This window comes from Mycetomoellerius zeteki, unplaced genomic scaffold (genome assembly GCF_001594055.1).
Source record: "Mycetomoellerius zeteki isolate Tzet28-1 unplaced genomic scaffold, Tzet1.0 scaffold162, whole genome shotgun sequence".
NCBI lineage: Eukaryota > Metazoa > Arthropoda > Insecta > Hymenoptera > Formicidae > Mycetomoellerius > Mycetomoellerius zeteki.
The window spans coordinates 453,793-473,165 of record NW_017256572.1 but is presented as its reverse complement, the minus strand read 5'-3'; the positions used below and the strand labels follow the sequence as shown (position 1 = coordinate 473,165).

At 41.4% G+C, this 19,373-nt stretch overlaps 5 protein-coding genes and 1 long non-coding RNA gene across 9 annotated transcripts in view; 2 read left to right on the top strand and 4 right to left on the bottom strand.

Moving 5' to 3' along the window:
* The first annotated feature begins 228 nt into the window (after nt 1–228).
* Nucleotides 229–4,326, top strand: LOC108721160 (ATP-dependent DNA helicase Q1). Its single transcript, XM_018445555.1, has 3 exons — nt 229–400; nt 850–4,146; nt 4,247–4,326. The coding sequence occupies exons 1-2, from the start codon at nt 346–348 to the stop codon at nt 2,589–2,591; spliced, it is 1,797 nt and encodes a 598-aa protein (XP_018301057.1). The 5' UTR covers nt 229–345; the 3' UTR covers nt 2,592–4,146; nt 4,247–4,326.
* TBC1D16 (TBC1 domain family member 16) lies at nt 4,279–7,473 on the top strand. Its single transcript, XM_018445554.1, is given in 6 exon segments — nt 4,279–5,225; nt 5,306–5,555; nt 5,557–5,634; nt 5,759–6,184; nt 6,365–6,658; nt 6,995–7,473. Coding segments are annotated over 6 exon segments (2,307 nt in total). The 5' UTR covers nt 4,279–4,351; the 3' UTR covers nt 7,380–7,473.
* A 2,807-nt stretch (nt 7,474–10,280) lies between these two features.
* LOC108721125 (transmembrane protein 104 homolog) lies at nt 10,281–11,924 on the bottom strand. The gene is made up of 3 exons (XM_018445496.1): nt 11,634–11,924; nt 11,186–11,363; nt 10,281–11,029 (listed from the first exon to the last, which is right to left on the bottom strand). The coding sequence occupies exons 1-3, from the start codon at nt 11,922–11,924 to the stop codon at nt 10,323–10,325; spliced, it is 1,176 nt and encodes a 391-aa protein (XP_018300998.1). The 3' UTR covers nt 10,281–10,322.
* Nucleotides 11,925–12,154: 230 nt separating this feature from the next.
* LOC108721161 (transmembrane protein 104 homolog) lies at nt 12,155–14,951 on the bottom strand. Of its 3 annotated transcripts, none has more exons than XM_018445557.1 (6): nt 14,906–14,951; nt 14,244–14,365; nt 14,082–14,166; nt 13,494–13,868; nt 13,046–13,223; nt 12,155–12,889 (listed from the first exon to the last, which is right to left on the bottom strand). In XM_018445557.1, the coding sequence occupies exons 1-6, from the start codon at nt 14,936–14,938 to the stop codon at nt 12,183–12,185; spliced, it is 1,500 nt and encodes a 499-aa protein (XP_018301059.1). In that variant the 5' UTR covers nt 14,939–14,951; the 3' UTR covers nt 12,155–12,182. The 3 variants fall into 3 exon arrangements, with proteins under 3 accessions (XP_018301059.1, XP_018301058.1, XP_018301060.1); XM_018445556.1 differs by lacking the exon at nt 14,906–14,951 and adding an exon at nt 14,564–14,890; XM_018445558.1 differs by lacking the exons at nt 14,082–14,166; nt 14,244–14,365; nt 14,906–14,951 and adding an exon at nt 14,000–14,078.
* A 1,045-nt stretch (nt 14,952–15,996) lies between these two features.
* The window catches only part of LOC108721145 (uncharacterized), a 16,680-nt gene continuing 13,303 nt past the window's right edge, over nt 15,997–19,373 (bottom strand). Inside the window, exon 2 of the long non-coding RNA XR_001936555.1 lies at nt 15,997–16,975. This is a non-coding gene — a long non-coding RNA (uncharacterized lncRNA). The remainder of the gene's footprint in view (nt 16,976–19,373) is intronic.
* The window catches only part of LOC108721144 (actin related protein 1), a 7,480-nt gene continuing 4,167 nt past the window's right edge, over nt 16,061–19,373 (bottom strand). For both annotated transcript variants that reach the window (XM_018445525.1, XM_018445524.1), the window contains exon 2: nt 16,061–18,186. In XM_018445525.1, coding sequence (XP_018301027.1) covers nt 17,037–18,167 — 1,131 coding nt within the window. In that variant the 5' untranslated portion in view covers nt 18,168–18,186 and the 3' untranslated portion in view covers nt 16,061–17,036. The remainder of the gene's footprint in view (nt 18,187–19,373) is intronic.

Genomic DNA, 19,373 nt, shown 5'->3' with positions numbered 1-19,373 from the left:
GTAAGAGTAAGAAATTGACCAATCACAGTCGATTATTCTTTTCACAATCGACTGTGATTGGTCAATTTTTTACTCCTACTTCTTAAATCAAGCTTACTTCGCAAATTGTAAACGACGCATAACACCGTCTGATCTGAATTCTGAATGCACCTCTTTTGATATCTGAAATCTGGTGAAATCTGGTGAAATCTGGTGAAATCTGGTGAAATCATGTAAAATGTGGCAAAATGTTGTAGGTTAGGGCCAATAATAAAAATTCAATGTTCATAAGACACAAATGCGTCCTTGTGATTCATTAAATTTCACGGCTTTTGGATTTCAACGAGAAGGATATAGTCGATTAGAATGTCCACTAACCACACTAGAGACGTAATTATCATAGATGACGAGTGTCAACAAGGTTGGTTAAGTGTAAAACAAAACGTTTGCTGTAACATTCCTAAAATCCGTAGTACATTCTTTGCTTTTGCATTTGTCATTAAATTCAACATTACGAGTAGAGAGAGAGAGAGAGAGAGAGAGAGAGAGAGAGAGAGAGAGAGAGAGAGACACGTCATTAATTAATTTCAGTCTCGAGATTCGTATCGGCAAGATACTACTTCCTAGCGGTTTATGATACAAGTAATCGTTGGTAATATTATCGAGTTTTTGCAATAACGTGAATCCAGATACGGTAAACGCCAAAGTCACGTTATCTTTTCCTTCATTGGTTGTTGAGAAGAAGATAATCTGACCTCAGCGTTCACCGTATCTGGATAAATGGTATTGCAAAAATTCCCCTTGTTAGCTCAATTCCTTGTCAACGAGATTACACAGATTACTCTAAGAACTTGTTCTCGAAAATTTTAGCTACGGAGAACAACGAGATAGCTGCTATTGATTACGAGCTACAACAGATAGAGAACGAGCTGCAGAAATTGCAAGACCGCAAGAAATTATTGACACGACGGAAAGAGAAATTGCGCGACGATGCTCTTTTAAAGAAAAGTTTTTCCCTGTCCAAGAACAATTGGGACAATAAGGATTTCGCTTGGTCCGTAAAGCTGACAGAAACGTTAAAGAACGTATTCAAGATAGAAGAGCTACGAGAGTTACAGTTACCGACTATGAACGCGATCATGTCCAAGGAAGATGCGATATTGATCATGCCTACGGGTGGTGGTAAGAGTTTATGTTATCAATTACCGGCTGTGATGAGTAAAGGTATAACGGTGGTAGTTTCACCATTGATATCCTTGATGGAAGATCAGTTGCACGGATTGCGTAAACTTGACATAAAGGCTAATATGCTGTGCGCAAAGGCTGACAAGGAAAGCGTCAAAACGACTATGGCAGCCCTCGTGGATAAAAGTTGTCCACTTAAACTGATTTATGTAACGCCGGAATATATGGCAAAGTCGAATCGCTTCATGAATAAACTGCAAAAGGCGTACGAGTCGGGGCATCTAGAACGGTTTGCGATCGACGAAGTGCACTGCTGTAGTCAATGGGGACACGATTTCAGACCCGATTACAAGTTCTTGGGAGTATTGAAATCTATGTTCCCTGGAATACCGATTCTAGGTCTCACTGCGACGGCTCCGGCTAAAATCATCGTAGACGTGCAGAAAATGCTGGACATCAGCGGTTGCCTGGTTTTACGAGCTTCATTCAATAGACCCAATTTATATTACGAAGTTCGTCGCAAACCGGCAGATAAGGAAACGTGTCTCGCGATGATAGAAAATCTATTGAAGAATCGATTTAATGGCAAGTCGGGGATAATTTACACGACTACGATTAAAGACGCGGAACAACTGACGACTGATTTGAGAGACAGAGGTGTCAAGGTTGGATGCTATCACGCGATGCTCGAAGCCAACTACCGATCGGAAGTTTACTCCAAGTGGATGTCGGGCAAGTATCAAGCGGTAGTGGCAACTATCGCTTTTGGATTGGGTATCGACAAACCGGATGTGCGATTCGTGATTCATCATTGCGTTTCCAAATCGATGGAGAATTTTTATCAGGAGAGCGGTCGAGCGGGTAGAGATGGCAAAAAGTCGGTGTGTCTTGTGCTCTATAGATTAGCGGACGTATTTAAATTGAGTACGATGGTATTTCAAGATAAAGTCGGATTGCAAAATTTGTATAAAGTATTGGCGTACTGCTTAGATCAAACGTCCTGTAGACGGAGTTGGATAGCGACTCACTTTGAAGAAAATTGGAAAGAGACCGACTGTGCAGAAATGTGTGATCATTGTAGGAAACCTAGCGTTAGAAAGCAGATCGACGTAGCGCATTATTGTAGACAATTGTATCAGATTATGACTAAAGCTGTGCAAAACGAAACACGATTGACCGCACTGAAGCTCGTAGACGCTTGGTACGGTAAAGGTGCCTCGTCATTGCGAGTTTCTAACGTACCCGTGCCAAATTTTACGAGAGAAACCGCAGAGGCTATCGTAGGGTATTTGCTGATAAACGGTTATCTACAAGAGGACTTTCATTATTCAGCATATTCTACGATATCGTATCTTAAACGCGGACCTAAGTCAGGGCTGGCTCTCGACAACGATCACAAGATACTCTTTAACTATGAGTTTTACTAAACTGTCGTTGCAATCGATAGTACGGTGATTCATGGAAGGTATTCGTAACAAATGTTTAATGTTTCAATATGGCATATATTATTAAAAGATCTCTCTCTCTCTCACACACACAATTATACATCACGCATTTACATTATTTGGAAACCTACTACTTCATTACAAATACATTAAAACAATTAAAGCTCGGACTTAATTGCAACATTCTGAATTAAGTGTGAAACGATTGAGATTCGTTGTAATTTCATAACATAATTGATGTAACTTTAGCCTCGAATAAGAAAAAGAGAGAAAGAAATTGTGCAAGTACTTATACGGGAGAGAAATTGGACGAGAGATCGATTAAAAGTGTAAAAGCGCGAAACGCTTAACGTGTGCACGGTTACGCAATTTTGTACGTTACGATTAAGAAACGTGAAAACGTGATGGTGAACAATCGATAAAAACAGTCTCTGCGAGACAGCCTATGGCGAACGTAGCGAAATGTCAGTGGGTCGGATAGTAGGATAGGCTGAATAGTCGCGGTAGGTTCCGTGATCAAATGGAAATATTGATCTAATAGTACAATCTATAAGATAAGCAGCTAGATAAGGCGGGGTGATATCTGCGTTATTTTTCGTACTATGCACCGTTGACGAGCTACGCTATCGAGTATACGAGTACGCATCATCGAATACGAATATGTGTACGTGTGTCGGAAAATGAAATTTAACAACTGTCAACAACACGACGCGCGCGCTAGAACGTAGTTCCAGCCAATTCGAGCGGATCTCGTCGAAATCGACGTGCTTGCGCTACCTGCAGGAACGACGCGCAGGCAGCGACGACGGCGCAGCCACTGAGCGAGTAAACGCTCGAGCTGATTGAGCAGTGCCAGCAGTAAGAATGCTAGCCTGAACTGAGCCTTTCAGCGATTTAGAAACAGACACGTTAACGGATGATGTCGATTTTACTTTACCTATCTCAATTACGAGTACATTACGAGTGCATGACGAGTACGTTTCGGCAGTAACTCGTAACGCAAGGTATCGCGAGGTTTCCAGAATATCCATCTTTTTCACTCGAATCATCTGCGAAGAAGAGTGAAAAATGGCAGAGTCTCGCAATTCGTTATCGTGGAATTCGGAAGCCAACAACGCGAGACGTTTATACCGTGACGCGGATACGTGTTATTGCGTATCGTCGAGGCTCCGTACGTTCCGTACACCACGTAATAACGGTATGTAACGAGGCTGAGTGCTTGTGATAAAACTGATAACGCCGTCGCGTGCGTATTCGCGCATACAGTGGCGTACCGTACTCGCGTACCTACGTATTCACGACGTACGCCACGCAGAAAGACGAGCAGTCGTCGTGCGGGACTCTGGCGCGGCGAATCCAATCCATCCGGTGCTTTTAATTACCATTACACAATTGCGCAGATTATGTTCACCCTCCGTCCTACGTCCTCTTCCACCTGGCTCCGTTCGCAACAACAATGTCGCTCGTCGTTTCAGAATTTTCGTCGACTCTCGCAGTGGCGAGAGAGTCGTCGTCTCTCATCTCGCAAGTAAGCGTAGTAAGTCTATATAAGAAACAATTAAACAATTTTCATGCCTATTAACAAACGGTCAGACTTTTCAGAGTTTTCTAGTCAAGTTTATCACGTCTTTTTACAGCGAAAACTAACGGCTCTACGTACGTAGACGTAACTGACGTAACGTAACGTAACGTAATCGCTAATAAACTCTCGACCAAGTAATCGCTCGATCGACGAGACGACGATGCCTCTTCCGAATATTTGGAGAAGAGCGAGCACCTATATCCTTGGGGAATGCGGCCAGGACAACCGGCGCGTCGTTTATCAAGACGGCGAGGCATTGTTCTGCAAAAATAACGTCTGCGTGCACCCTCCTACGTTAATGAGACAGCACGCCGACGTGGTGCATCATCCCGGATATATGACTATAACTTGCAAGTTGACCAACGATTCCAACAATTTGCCGATTCCGACCTTGCACCTAAGTTGGATACCCAACAGCACGTTGCGCAAACATCCTACGGCGTTGGAGAATCTAAGTAGCAGGAACGCTGCCGCGCGTCGGGACGACGCGATCGATCATCCGACTTACCCGAGTTCCCGTATCCCGGCCCCGGGAAATACCCGCAGCGATTCGCTCAACGTTTCGGACGCGAGACGCGAGATTGAGACCGAGAACGAGAACGAGAACGAGAACGAGAACGGTACGGAGATCGATAACGGAAATGGTCGGCTAGATGTGTGCTTGGAGGCAAAGGAGCCGGTCAATTGCGGAGACTGCGAACGCGTTTGTTCCAGTTCGAGCTATCGTTCCAGTTACGGCAACGACTTTCCACCTCACCGAGAGCGAGACCCAAGCGTCACGCTCGATCGCAACGACGACGCAAATGCCACCGCTATCGAGACCGACAACGAGATCGAGAATCGTCCCAACTCGAGCAATGAAAAGAATCAAGATCGACTGGTAAAAGAGCGGGACTGCTTTAACGAGATCGACGCGAGGAGCATCGACGAGGATCCACGCTTCTCGTACCGCGACCGCGACGATGTCAGCGTCAAGAGTCGCAGCTTGTCATTAACGTCGACGTGCAGTTTGTCCATCTCGGTATCTACCGATGGTAGGATAGAAAAAAGATGGTAACCGCCAATTGTTTTCGCGTAATTAACGATACTATAAGCGATGACGTTGTTTCTGCAGCGGAAGAAATGCCGTCGTGGATGAGGTCTCCGGAACTCCTGGCGTTACAACACAATCTCGTCTTTCCCGAGAGCGCGACCGCATCGCCGGTGACGTTGCGTAGAGCGCATCGATGCAGAAGGTTCTCGGTGGATCTCAGCGAGATGCGATCCTTGCGGCTGTTTTTCGCCGATCCTGCTTGCACCTGCGGTCAGTTGGTCGTGGCGAGCAGGGAGAGCCAATACAAGATCTTGCATTTCCATCACGGTGGCTCCCGCCACTCTACATCAATGGCATCAACTGCTTTATCCGCGCCTAAACACGGACACGGAAGAGACTTTGCCGTACAGGTCAGGCATAATTAGAATGATTAGAATGTACAACAAAATTGCAGATTTCTCTGTCGAATAACGATTTATGATTATGATTATGATTCACGCCGCATTGATACCACTGTGGTGACGCGTTGCGCAGGCATTTTATGGTATGTCGGCCGGAAGTGAGCCGAGACGAGCTGCATCCCGAGGAGGGTCAAGTACCGATGATCACGTCGCTAGCTTGGAAAGATTTATTGAACGAACGGGGCCAGGTCGAGGATGATCTCGCTCTTCGTAAGGGAATATTTTTTGGGGGTTTGGAACCAGCGCTACGAAAGATCGTTTGGCCTTTCCTGTTGCACTGTTACTCTTATCAAAGTACCTACGAGGACCGAGAGCAGATCGACGCGATTAGACAGCAAGAGTACGAAGAAATACAGAAACGCAGACTGAGCATGAATCCAGAGCAAGCCGAGCGTTTCTGGCGAAACGTAGTGTGCATAGTGGAGAAAGATGTTGTTCGCACGGATAGGGCTAATCCATATTACGCCGGTGAGGGTAATCCCAATGTCGAAATAATGAAGTGAGTATCCCAGACAATTTACTCTAATGCTTCTAAGAATCCCCCCCCTCCTCTCTCTCTCTCTCTCTCTCTCTCTCTCTCTCTCTCTCTCTTTTCGTCTCATCCCCAAATTTATACTATTGCTATACTTACCACGTATCGTGTGGCTTGTTATTACTTCTCTTCCGTTTTCTCTCGCAGGAATATTTTACTCAATTACGCAGTATACAATTGCCGCTTGGGTTACACTCAAGGAATGTCCGATCTCTTAGCTCCGTTACTAGCCGAACTCAACTCTGAAATCGAGGCCTTTTGGTGTTTTGCGGGTTTGATGCAAAGATCGGTAGCCGTGTGCACTCCGACGGATACAGATATGGATAGAAATCTGTGCTATCTTCGAGAATTAGTAAGAATCATGGTACCAGATTTTTATACGCATCTTCAAAAACACGCGGATGCCTTGGAGCTCCTTTTCTGTCATCGATGGATACTCTTGTACGTACAACAAGACTATGTCCCATACGTATACGGGGTGAGTCATTTTAATCGAACCAGGCAAATATCTCGAAAAATATGGAAGATGCGGAAAAATGTTTCAGACAAAAGTTGTATGGTTTAGAGGGGGACGTAAAGATGGTACCATTGGTTTGATCTTGGATAGTCGTTTGAAAACGTCACGTAAAGTTCGATTAAAATGATCGCCAAAACTCACCCTGTCTAATATAATAGTGGAAACTATACTATACCGTACTATACTATAATAGATTTTACATTAATTTTTAGCATATAGCTCGCATAATTTTCACTTCATTTCACTTTTTCTCGATGCAGATGCTTAAAAAGAGAATTCCCAACCGAGATAGCGTTGGTCATGTGGGAAGCCTGCTGGGTCAATTATTTAACGGATCATTTCCACTTATTTCTTTGCCTCGCTATAATGTGCGTTTATGCGGACGACGTGATCGCCCAAGATCTTCGAACCGACGAAATGTTGCTGCATTTCAGTTCATTGGCCATGTATATGGATGGGAACATTATACTTAGAAAGGCACGAGGCTTACTTCATCATTTCCGTCAGCTCGTTCGTTTACCTTGCACATTAGCCGGACTATGTCGACAATGTGGTCCAGGAATGTGGGACAGCGCGCATGATCCGGTAATAGAGTGTGTAGGTCACGAGGATATGCACTGTCCCTATTTAAATAATTACGAGTAACTGTCTAATTTATAGAAGAAGAAGAAGAAGAAGAAGAAGAAGAGAGCTCATCAGTATTACTTGACGTACAGATTAACTCGTTTCGTCGAATTATTAGATAGCTATTAAAGTCCCTCTGTCCTCTCTGCACGGATTTTTCTTTACAACAAACTTTGATTAGTAGTCTTTATAAAGAGTCTCTTATAAACATCGATATTTACAAAATGTAACGAATTCTAGCCATTATGCTCTCTGGGTCTACACGTACGCGAATAAATTCCGTTGTCACGCACGCGACGATATGTGATACACATCTTCGTTTTCGTTCAAACTGTTCGAGTATTTTTTTAAGTAACCGAGAAAAAAAAGAGTGCAAGACAAGAACGTGTAGCCTGTTTAATTAATTACTTAACAATATTAATTAGTACGTTATATGTAACACATGCATGTTGATATCTCGATTTAAACCAATGCCACAATACAAAGACACATATCTCACACACAAAATACAATAATTTCAAATCAAGTTGACTATCAGGTAAAAAATAAGATCTTTACAAGACTTTGACAACATTGTATATCAATAGATAAGTATTCGTGCAGTATTCGTAACGTTCAAGACTGACGAATAAAAAGAAAGGATAACTAGTACAATTTCCGACTGTACGCAGCTAGGAGATATCCATCATCTAATCTCACTCAAATATCTCGATTTAATTTAATCTCGTAGTAAGGAGCTCGTCCATTGGAAACCAAAAAGATAAATCAAATAGTCTACATACATGTACACGCGAAAGTGCTATTTATTGTAAATATGTACCCGAACTGTGCAGGGTATACATTACCTAATAGCATATATATGTTCACTCGCAAAGTGTTCACTTGCGTTCGTATACATACGATACGTTCTCTCGTACACGTATGTGTAATTTTACGTACGTAAAAAAGACCAGCGCAATGCTTTCTTTTTCCTTTCACAATTTGAGATGCAACGCGACAAATTTTCGCTTATTGAAAATTGATGAAACTTAATCTTTTGCTAAGCGCACAGGTTGCACCTATACCATATTGTTACCTCTCGGAATTTATTCGAAAACAAATACAAAATTATTGTGACAAGCTAATTTCACCGAGTAATTCTAATCTCTTTGAATAGAACACCAATTCGTCCTTTGTTTATTATAATATAATTATCATTGTATAGTCTGTCGTCACAGATATGCGTAAAAAGAAAGTTGCTTTATAATAATCAAGATTTCACGGATAAAATGTGCTTAAATTACAAAGGCATTCCACGCTAATTCATTTGATCATCAGGGGCATAAAATTTTATCAGAAATACCTCTTGTCGCGCTTTTATCGTATTGTCTGGTATCGTTGAAATCTTAAAGAGGAATCTATGTATGTTAAGATCTGTTTCTGATGCAGATCTCTCAGTTTAAAGTAATTAAAGTAAATAAAAGGACGTAGAAAAATGTGTATGTTGTGCGCGCGCGCGCGCTGGTGCGAATAAATCGATAGAGGAACTTGTACAATCAACTATTTATTATTATCCATTTCAATTGCTTTTTATGCGCGCGCACGCAGACACACATGCTCGCGCATATGCACATAGTTGCAATATTCTTTATTATACGTACGCTACACTTGTACAGGTATGTACACAGATGTGACGGACATGCTGCAAATACCTTTTTGGCAGTTTCATACGTATTTCGTACAAAAATACAATCTCAAAAAGAACATTATCGTAATATCATACTTTTGCTATTGCCTGTGTACTATCACATACGCTAATATTATTTTATTGTAAGTTTACATAAACACGAATTATTTTAGCGTATAAAAAAATATAAATACACAATGAGGGAAATTCATTGGAGTCTCTATGGCTACGATCCACTTGATGCCACAAATGCTTCTAAGCATTTTTTGATTGGTCAGTTAGTAAAATTCTTTCTTCCGATTGATCAATCAAACGCTCCGAAGCATTTGTAGCGCCAAGTGGACCGCACCCTATATAATAAAGAAAAATCACGCACCTCTGTCCCGGGACAAAAAAATAAAATATATGTTACAAACATTTTTTTTCTACAAATTTCTACATTGCTAAGTATCTCCTACGTTGAACCTATCCGATATTTGACTTGTACACGCCAACTTGTGTACCAAAGTATTGTCGGTTTACTGTATATGTACGCATCCTGCCATAAATAATGATGAAAGCCTTATGGGCTTTCTACAATAAGCCATTATCTAAGCTTTGTCTTAAGCCGTAAGAAATTGACCAATCATAGTCAATTTCTTACGACTCTTGAGACGTTAAGACTTGAAGCTCAGACAATGGCTTATTGTAGAAAGCTTATTATTACTCGTCGATATTCCGTTGAAGGATTTCACAGATCGCAAAGATCAGTCACGTTACAGAACGTATTGTATCATCGCTCTTATCTCGTGTCTATCATTTTAGTCACTTTAGTTGATAGCATCCAAGTGCTATATCGACGCCTGTACCAATATCGACTTACTGTTGGCTCTGGGGCTCTGGATAATTTTACGACTACGTTTTTACGACGTGTCATATATACATATATAAAATTGGATTTAATAACATCCATTATTATTGATATACAGTTACGACACTGTGATCAATCCCAGTCGTTCCATTCTTCAGAGAAATGGCTACGATTGGCCAACTTCATAACGCAACGCGGATGTTATTAAACTTGATCGAGGGTGTCGTTCGTATAAACGTAGTCTATAATATCTACATTTTCGCTGTTGATAAGTTTTGAAATGTATCAATGGAAATGTATCCGTAGTCAAGTTTCTCTTAAGTAAACATCCTGCGCGTTCGTCTCTATGACAGAGCTCTTGACAGCAGAATATATATATATATATATATATATATATATATATATCATCAAGTTCTCTTCTCTTTTGGTATAAATAGTATTGATTTTGTTATTGACTGATCCAAGATTGCAAATGTATTTGTATGAAATTGACCGATACTAAAATCATACAAGTGATGGCCCATACTACGACGAAAACTAACCAACATCTGCCTGAGAAAGGACTTGCGAATTTGTTCATGACCCCAAGGCCGATAATCTTGTTAGTCTTTTGCCTGGCATAATAAACTAAAAACGTAGGTATTAAATACTGTATTCCTGCTCCAGCGTACGAGCCTGTGATACCAATTAATATTGACAGATCTTTGGTAATAATCGCAATCAAATACGGTGGTATTACCGCCAAGACGGGGAAGACGAGTTTCCGAAGACATAAATTGTAAGATGTATCCTCTTTTAAAAAGAGCGTCTGCAAATTATTTCGGAGCGTAATTGCTATAATGGGAAAACTGGTACTCAATGTAAACACTGGGAAAAGGGCTAAGAAATACTCCATAAGGAGCATAAAAATATTGTCGCTCTTGGAACAATTGCCTAAACCACGTGGTCCAAAGTCCAAAGTATAAAGATCGTCCAAACGCTCGAAGGCGAAGATGCCAGTTAGAGCTAATAGTAAATAAAAGAGAGCGATTAGGGTGTAATCGAGAGCTAGGAATTGATTTAGTTTAGACTTATTCGCTATTGGTGCAATCAAGGCCGGTAACGAATGATGACACATGAAGGAGTAAACGCAAGCACCGAAAAGGCTGGGAATTCCTAAAATGATAATTAACGGTAATGTTAATATCGTTGATACACACGATCTTGTGTATTAACACAATTATTCTATATCTAACGGCATATCTAATCTGTTAGTAATAAATAGGATAAATTGACGATAATTATTATTTATTAATCAAACTTTCAGCTTACCGGCTAAATTTGCGATAGGTGGATCGCCGCGAGGGCCGTGTACAAAAAGATTCTTTATAGCATATACGATCATTATAGTGAATGCGAGCCATCGCATCACCGAAGTCAGTAGTTGGAGATGCTTGGTCTTTTGAACATTGAAAAATACAAAGGGACCCAATAATAATACAAACATTGTCTGAAAATAAATAAAAATATCACAACAATCATTGTCAGGTCATGCATGCTTTGGGATGCATTCCGTTTTGCGTTTACAGCGCTTGTAAGGTATCATTAGTCTTTGTTTAATATTTGATAGACAATAAGGATCAACTGATGCTGTGCTTACGGCATGCGAGTGTGAAAAAGGAAGGCATTCTTGATTTTTGCAAGGTCAAATTCAAAAGGGCCAAAATGTGTGTGCGCGTGAATATTAAAAGCAGTGGAATTTTGCAAATCGGTGACATACCAGGAATATTCTATACGCGACCAGTCGAGTAAACGTAGAACCTTCCCAGCAAAGTTCAGTATCCGGTACGGTGTCGTTGCACGTAAGATTTTTTGGCAAATAAGTACAGGCGACATCTGCTAGTGACTTTGCGATTGCTGCACCATAAATGCTTAAATCTCCGTATAGATATATGGCGAAACATAAATAAATCATTGGCACCCTTGATGCTGACTTGACTATCCTGTTTGGCACGATTTTGCTCGTTTTCCTTCGGTACGCTGGAATTTTGGCCGCTGAACAATTACACATTGAGCCAATTTGATATCTGGACCTGGCTCGAGGTATAACTTAAATTTAACAGATTACTTCATGTGAAATCGATTTTCCCTTGATTCTTGCTAACCAACTATTAGCTAATCTGGCTAATTTACGAAAAATATAAGTCCGTAAATGCATGCAAATCCACCGATCAATACTCCACGTGGTACAATATATTGTGCATATATATATATATATATATATATCATCAATTTCTCTTCTCTTTTGGTATAAATAGTATTGATTTTGTTATTGACTGATCCAAGATTGCAAATGTATTTGTATGAAATTGACCGATACTAAAATCATACAAGTGATGGCCCATACTACGACGAAAACTAACCAACATCTGCCTGAGAAAGGACTTGCGAATTTGTTCATGACCCCAAGGCCGATAATCTTGTTAGTCTTTTGCCTGGCATAATAAACTAAAAACGTAGGTATTAAATACTGTATTCCTGCTCCAGCGTACGAGCCTGTGATACCAATTAATATTGACAGATCTTTGGTAATAATCGCAATCAAATACGGTGGTATTACCGCCAAGACGGGGAAGACGAGTTTCCGAAGACATAAATTGTAAGATGTATCCTCTTTTAAAAAGAGCGTCTGCAAATTATTTCGGAGCGTAATTGCTATAATGGGAAAACTGGTACTCAATGTAAACACTGGGAAAAGGGCTAAGAAATACTCCATAAGGAGCATAAAAATATTGTCGCTCTTGGAACAATTGCCTAAACCACGTGGTCCAAAGTCCAAAGTATAAAGATCGTCCAAACGCTCGAAGGCGAAGATGCCAGTTAGAGCTAATAGTAAATAAAAGAGAGCGATTAGGGTGTAATCGAGAGCTAGGAATTGATTTAGTTTAGACTTATTCGCTATTGGTGCAATCAAGGCCGGTAACGAATGATGACACATGAAGGAGTAAACGCAAGCACCGAAAAGGCTGGGAATTCCTAAAATGATAATTAACGGTAATGTTAATATCGTTGATACACACGATCTTGTGTATTAACACAATTATTCTATATCTAACGGCATATCTAATCTGTTAGTAATAAATAGGATAAATTGACGATAATTATTATTTATTAATCAAACTTTCAGCTTACCGGCTAAATTTGCGATAGGTGGATCGCCGCGAGGGCCGTGTACAAAAAGATTCTTTATAGCATATACGATCATTATAGTGAATGCGAGCCATCGCATCACCGAAGTCAGTAGTTGGAGATGCTTGGTCTTTTGAACATTGAAAAATACAAAGGGACCCAATAATAATACAAACATTGTCTGAAAATAAATAAAAATATCACAACAATCATTGTCAGGTCATGCATGCTTTGGGATGCATTCCGTTTTGCGTTTACAGCGCTTGTAAGGTATCATTAGTCTTTGTTTAATATTTGATAGACAATAAGGATCAACTGATGCTGTGCTTACGGCATGCGAGTGTGAAAAAGGAAGGCATTCTTGATTTTTGCAAGGTCAAATTCAAAAGGGCCAAAATGTGTGTGCGCGTGAATATTAAAAGCAGTGGAATTTTGCAAATCGGTGACATACCAGGAATATTCTATACGCGACCAGTCGAGTAAACGTAGAACCTTCCCAGCAAAGTTCAGTATCCGGTACGGTGTCGTTGCACGTAAGATTTTTTGGCAAATAAGTACAGGCGACATCTGCTAGTGACTTTGCGATTGCTGCACCATAAATGCTTAAATCTCCGTATAGATATATGGCGAAACATAAATAAAATAGAGTAGTGCCAAATCTGTTGAAAAAGATGGCCGCCATCTGTCCCATTTCTATTTTATCGCAAATTATATAATATCTACAAGTCGTATCCAAACGATCTGGACTGGTTGAAAGAGGAGCTACCAACGGAGTGTCCTCCGAATCTGAATTGGAAGGACCAGATTCACCTGTCGTCTGTAAAACCTGAAAAGTATTTCGATTCGTAGTGTTACACCTATACGCGTTGCAAATAACAAAAACGATGCGTAAAATATATATACGTATCGCTGCTATCAATATCAAATATGCCAATCTGCCTCTTGCCACAACGTTACCTTGCACATCTTTCTAAAATATCTGCAGTACACTCGGCTGTCCCTTATATGTAGAAAGCTAAACAAGTTGGAAAACACTTACGCGTTTTCGATGCTGCGTATGCCTCCACATAACGATAGCATTGGCAGACGCCATTGCTTCTATGACAAATGTAACCGTGATAAAACTACAGGGAAGAAGAAATTTAATGAGAGGAGACAAGAGATTTTGAGGTCTACGATGTGAAAAATTCTTTCTGCATACCTGATGAACGCTAACACTAAAATGACACTTGATCCAAGTGCCCATCCCGCTCGACTGAATACAGCGGGTAAAGTCAAAGCGCCTGTTCCAACGATGAGATTGAAGACGTACGCGAGTCCAACCTACGACAAAGATATCTTTGAGCGCCACAACAATTTAATCTAGTCTAATCTACTATTTATTTATAATATTTATATCGCTCTGACTCTGAAAAATAAGTTGAGGTTAGGGTCAGTAAACGCGGTACGCCTATCTATATAGTATGTCAATTATGGACAACGCAAGTATATGCGGACAAATTAAGCCCATCTTTTCCTTACCCATGTTGGATACTGATCGTTAATATTCTCCTCGGGCATCTCTCTCTCGAGTCGAACACCGGCGTTAAATTCTCAAACCACGTATCTGAGAGAGAGGACGTCGCGTCGCGTCGCGTCGCGTAGCGTCGCGTCTCGTTCACTCGCCCTCTCGTCTCTCGCTCGCATATCTATCTACTAGTCACTGACGAACGCCGATCATCACCGACTTGTCGTTCCGTACTTTTCCATTGATACGACGACAACGCGACTGTATCACAAAGATGTTGACACACTGCACCCACGTTTCTTTCATTCTCGTTCAAAATCAGTCAGTCAAACGTGCGTGTGTGGAAAAATACGTACGTAATCCCAACTCCCGCTGCTCCCAGCCCGCATATTCGTCCGCAAGAAAACGGTGGACAGACGGAGGAAGGGGGAAGGGGTGGACGAGAGAGACGCGTCGTTTACATTTACGAACGTTACTCCGAAATCAATCGGTCATACGAGTCACGGCACTCCCGGCGCCTATGTTTTCGCCCAAGTTTAAACGATCGATAATAATTGTCGATATCAAACAATCACATTCTGATTTGCAATTAATTTCACCAAAGCAAACGCTTTCTCAAAAGACGAAGAAACCGTGTTCTGTATTGAATCCAGGCGTAAAATGAGATCGTCTCTTGGAATATTTCGATTCCACCGCGCAATTTATTTTATTTTACCTATTTGCTATTATTACTTACTGCTACTCTTTTCTATCATTCTTTTGTAGAATCAATTTTTCGTTTCATCCGTATAGCTATAATTCGTTATAGTTCATTGTACAGCTTTAATTCGTTAGATTTCTCGTTTTCTCTAGAAACTCTTTTATCAATTGCCTGTGGAGTGTCTCAAAATCCTCGGAATTCTTTTACAATTATAAATACTTGGATCGATTTACGAGCTTTCCTTAGCAAAAATATCGAGGTGCAAGATTAAAAAAAGGCAAGAGGGGGAAAGAACTTTACAGAGCTCCAAGAATTCGAGTAGATAACAAAATTACAAGCATCTTCCGAGCGCTTAGGCAAGGAAGAATAAAATTTCAATTTGCGTTACGGATGTTACAGAAAAACTGGAGAAACTGTACCAAAAAAAAAAATATTATAAACTCGTAAAGAGATCAACGTGCACCCCAAACGAGAAATAAAAGTAATCATATAGGAATTCACGAGAAAAGTTTACACGATTAGCGATATACTAGTCGCTTTAGAAAAGAGATAGAAAAATGTGGAGAGTTGTGAAGGGTGGGAAGATTTAAAAAAAAAAACAAATCACAATCATATTTTTCAGACTTTTATTTTATAATCCCATAAGTCTAAAGTAGTCTTTAAGATGTGTACGTGAATGGTCTTGCGCAATACAATGGGAATAAATTATAATACTTTGGCTAACTTACGGGGTCGAAACCGTGGTGCCTATCATTTTTCCGTTTATTTTAGTGAACGGTAGAATAGTGGTAGAACCTTTCCGGATCAGCGGTTTACCCCATCGTGTAAAAAAAAAAGAAAAAAGAAAGAAAAGAGGGGGAAGGCCATATTTTCCCTCAACGATAGGCAAATTGTAATGGAAAACGGAATAAACAGGTAAGAAGTCAGAGGTTCTCTGCGCGGAATGAGCGTACAACGTATGTTGAGTTTTGACGCAAGCATCTCTTAAAAATACCGCATACATTGATCGGAATGCATTGATCGACGTTGATTGCCATACGTAATATCCGAACTCTGCCGTCTCTATCGACGAAAAGAGTAATAAACGGTCCTTCCCGCGACAGAAACTGTAGAGTTATCCGCGTGAACGTTTCTTGCTCGAATTCTCGAAGAAAAACGGCAATCGAGGTTTACGCGTACGACGTTTACGGGAGAGTCTACTAACAGAAAAAGAAGCGTTTTTTTCTCTCGCGTTGAGAGAAGAATGTCTCGGGAGGAATGTTTGGCTAAATGCTACCGTAGACACAAGTTTTATTCAAATATATAATACAAAGGACTCGATACAAGGTAGAAAAAGGTATTCAGAAATCGGGGCACATGTTTAAGATCGTTATATCGAATATATAGATGAAAAACGATGGAAAATGGCCACGTTTAAAACGAGCAAGAATGAGCCGTCGATTTATTTTGGGTTACCGCCAAGACCGAGGAACAATCGCGGAAGGAGGGCGATACATCGTAAGCTCCTCTCTTTCTCTCTCTCTCTCTCTCTCTCTCTCTCTCTCTCTCTCTCGTTTAATCGGAGACGCTTACCTCACGCGTATCTTAAACACGTACATCCGAAAATTGAAAGAAGCTACCTTTGCTCCGGAGGAACCAAAGGGCAATCGTCGCGGAAGTTGATGTTACGTCCGCCTGCGAAACGAGACAAAAGCCCCTCTCTCTCTCTCTCTCTCTCTCTCTCTCTCTCATTTCTCAAAGTCTCAGGGATCGGGGAATGATAGTAGATGTGATCGAGAACGCGTGATTTAGAAGCACTTCCTGTGGACGATGGAGGGTCCGGACTCGTCGTATTCCTGCTTCGAGATCCACATCTGTTGGAAGGTAGAAAGCGACGCGAGAATCGATCCACCGATCCATACAGAGTATTTCCTCTCGGGTGGGGCAATAATCTTAATCTTCATAGTAGACGGAGCTAAGGCAGTGATCTCCTTCTGCATTCTGTCGGCAATGCCAGGATACATGGTGGTGCCGCCGGATAGAACAGTGTTGGCGTACAGATCCTTGCGGATGTCGACGTCGCACTTCATGATCGAGTTGTACGTAGTCTCGTGAATGCCGCAAGCTTCCATTCCTAGGAAGGAGGGTTGGAAGAGAGCCTCGGGGCAACGGAATCGTTCGTTACCAATAGTGATTACCTGACCATCGGGAAGCTCGTAACTCTTCTCCAAACTGGAGGAAGATGCCGCCGTGGCCATTTCCTGCTCAAAGTCGAGCGCGACGTAGCAAAGTTTCTCCTTGATGTCGCGAACGATTTCTCGTTCGGCAGTAGTCGTGAAGGAATAACCTCTCTCCGTGAGAATCTTCATGAGATAGTCGGTCAAATCGCGGCCGGCTAGATCCAAGCGGAGGATAGCGTGCGGCAGGGCGTATCCCTCGTAGATCGGTACAGTATGAGAAACACCATCGCCCGAATCCAGCACGATACCGGTGGTACGACCGGACGCGTAGAGCGACAGGACAGCTTGGATCGCCACGTACATGGCGGGAGTGTTGAACGTCTCGAACATAATTTGCGTCATCTTTTCGCGATTAGCCTTGGGATTCAAAGGTGCCTCGGTAAGAAGAACCGGATGTTCTTCCGGAGCTACTCGCAGTTCGTTATAGAACGTGTGATGCCAGATCTTCTCCATGTCGTCCCAGTTGGTAACGATACCGTGTTCGATCGGATACTTGAGTGTCAAGATACCCCTCTTGGATTGGGCCTCGTCACCGACGTAAGAGTCCTTCTGTCCCATACCAACCATGACACCCTGGTGCCGTGGCCTGCCGACGATCGACGGAAAGACGGCGCGGGGAGCATCATCCCCGGCGAAGCCAGCCTTGCACATACCGGATCCATTGTCGACTACGAGCGCTGCTACTTCCTCGTCGCACATGTTTCCTTACTTGCTTTATCTACGAAAGGATACAAAAGAATCACAATTGGCTCACAACGACAGAATATTATATACATTACGAAATTTAATTTAAAATCAAAATATGCCTTTTCTACTCTTTTCGTCTTCGAAAGAAAAGTTGGAGTAGAAATTTCTTTGTTGGAAAGAAATATACTAAAACGGAAGCGTAAGGGTGTATACATACATTTAGGTACAGGGTATCTGTCAAGTTTTGACAAAGCGCTTGTATGTAGATAGAGCGGACTAAACTGAATCGAAAAGTCCTCTGTCATTTTGCAATTTTCGCAATAGTTGACGAGATATTAATTACTAAAAATCGCTGAATATTGGTTTTTAATCATTTTTTTACTCAAATACTACCAACTTTGTGGAAAAACTGCAAGAGACAAAAATTGTTTATTTTCTTCTCATAAAGTTCTGAGAATATTTTCAGAATTTTTCAATATCGTATTTTCTCACGTTGGAAAAAATAAGAAAATGAAGTGTTAAAAAGTTGATAAAAAAAATTCTGAAAAAATTCTTAAGAATTCTGAATGAGAAGAAAACAAACAATTTTTGTCTCCTGCTGTTTTCCCCTAAAGTTGATAGTATTTGAGTAAAAAATTATTGAAGACTAATATATTCGGCAATTTTTAGTAATTAATATCTCGTCAACTATTGCGAAAACTGCAAAATGGTAAAGGACTCAAGTTTCGACTCAATTTAGTCTGCTCCGCAATTTTTAGTGCGCTTTGTCAAAACTTACCAGACACTCTGTGTGTGTGTGCGTGTGTGTGTGCGTGCGTGCGTGCGTGCGTGCGTGTGTGTGTGTGTGTGTGCGTGTGTGTGTGTGTGTGTGTGTGTATCTCGATGAATAATTAGCCGGTACACGCTTTCGAAACTCATTTAAGATGGCGTTGAAAAACACACGATACTTGACAAGTACGCTTCATTCAGAATTTAATCATTCCATCATTCAAGGCGTGAACGATACACATGTACGTACGTCGAGAGAGAAACGGTATTAAAAAAGATTGGTGAAAAAGATTGGCAAAATCAAGACGGCAGAGGAGCCGCCTCTGAGCAGACGCGAAAGCAACGTTATCGTTAATTAACAGAATCAGAACCGCACCCTGTCTCTTGACCTACCCGCTCCGCTCCACTCCGCCCCGCTTCGCCCCGCCCCGCCCCCCCCCCCCCCGCCCC

Bases quoted from the DNA above. Each gene is read 5' to 3' on its own strand.
- LOC108721160 (XM_018445555.1), top strand. From the start codon at position 346: ATGTCCACTAACCACACTAGAGACGTAATTATCATAGATGACGAGTGT. The intron at 401-849 runs GTTGGTTAAGTG...CGAAAATTTTAG, and splicing joins AGATGACGAGTGTCAACAAG to CTACGGAGAACAACGAGATA.
- LOC108721125 (XM_018445496.1), bottom strand. From the start codon at position 11,924: ATGTGTAATTGTTCAGCGGCCAAAATTCCAGCGTACCGAAGGAAAACG. The intron at 11,364-11,633 runs GTATGTCACCGA...ATTTATTTTCAG, and splicing joins TCGCGTATAGAATATTCCTG to ACAATGTTTGTATTATTATT. The intron at 11,030-11,185 runs GTAAGCTGAAAG...TTATCATTTTAG, and splicing joins ACCTATCGCAAATTTAGCCG to GAATTCCCAGCCTTTTCGGT.
- LOC108721161 (XM_018445556.1), bottom strand. From the start codon at position 14,602: ATGCCCGAGGAGAATATTAACGATCAGTATCCAACATGG. The intron at 13,869-14,081 runs GTAAGTGTTTTC...AATACTTTTCAG, and splicing joins ATACGCAGCATCGAAAACGC to GTTTTACAGACGACAGGTGA. The intron at 12,890-13,045 runs GTAAGCTGAAAG...TTATCATTTTAG, and splicing joins ACCTATCGCAAATTTAGCCG to GAATTCCCAGCCTTTTCGGT.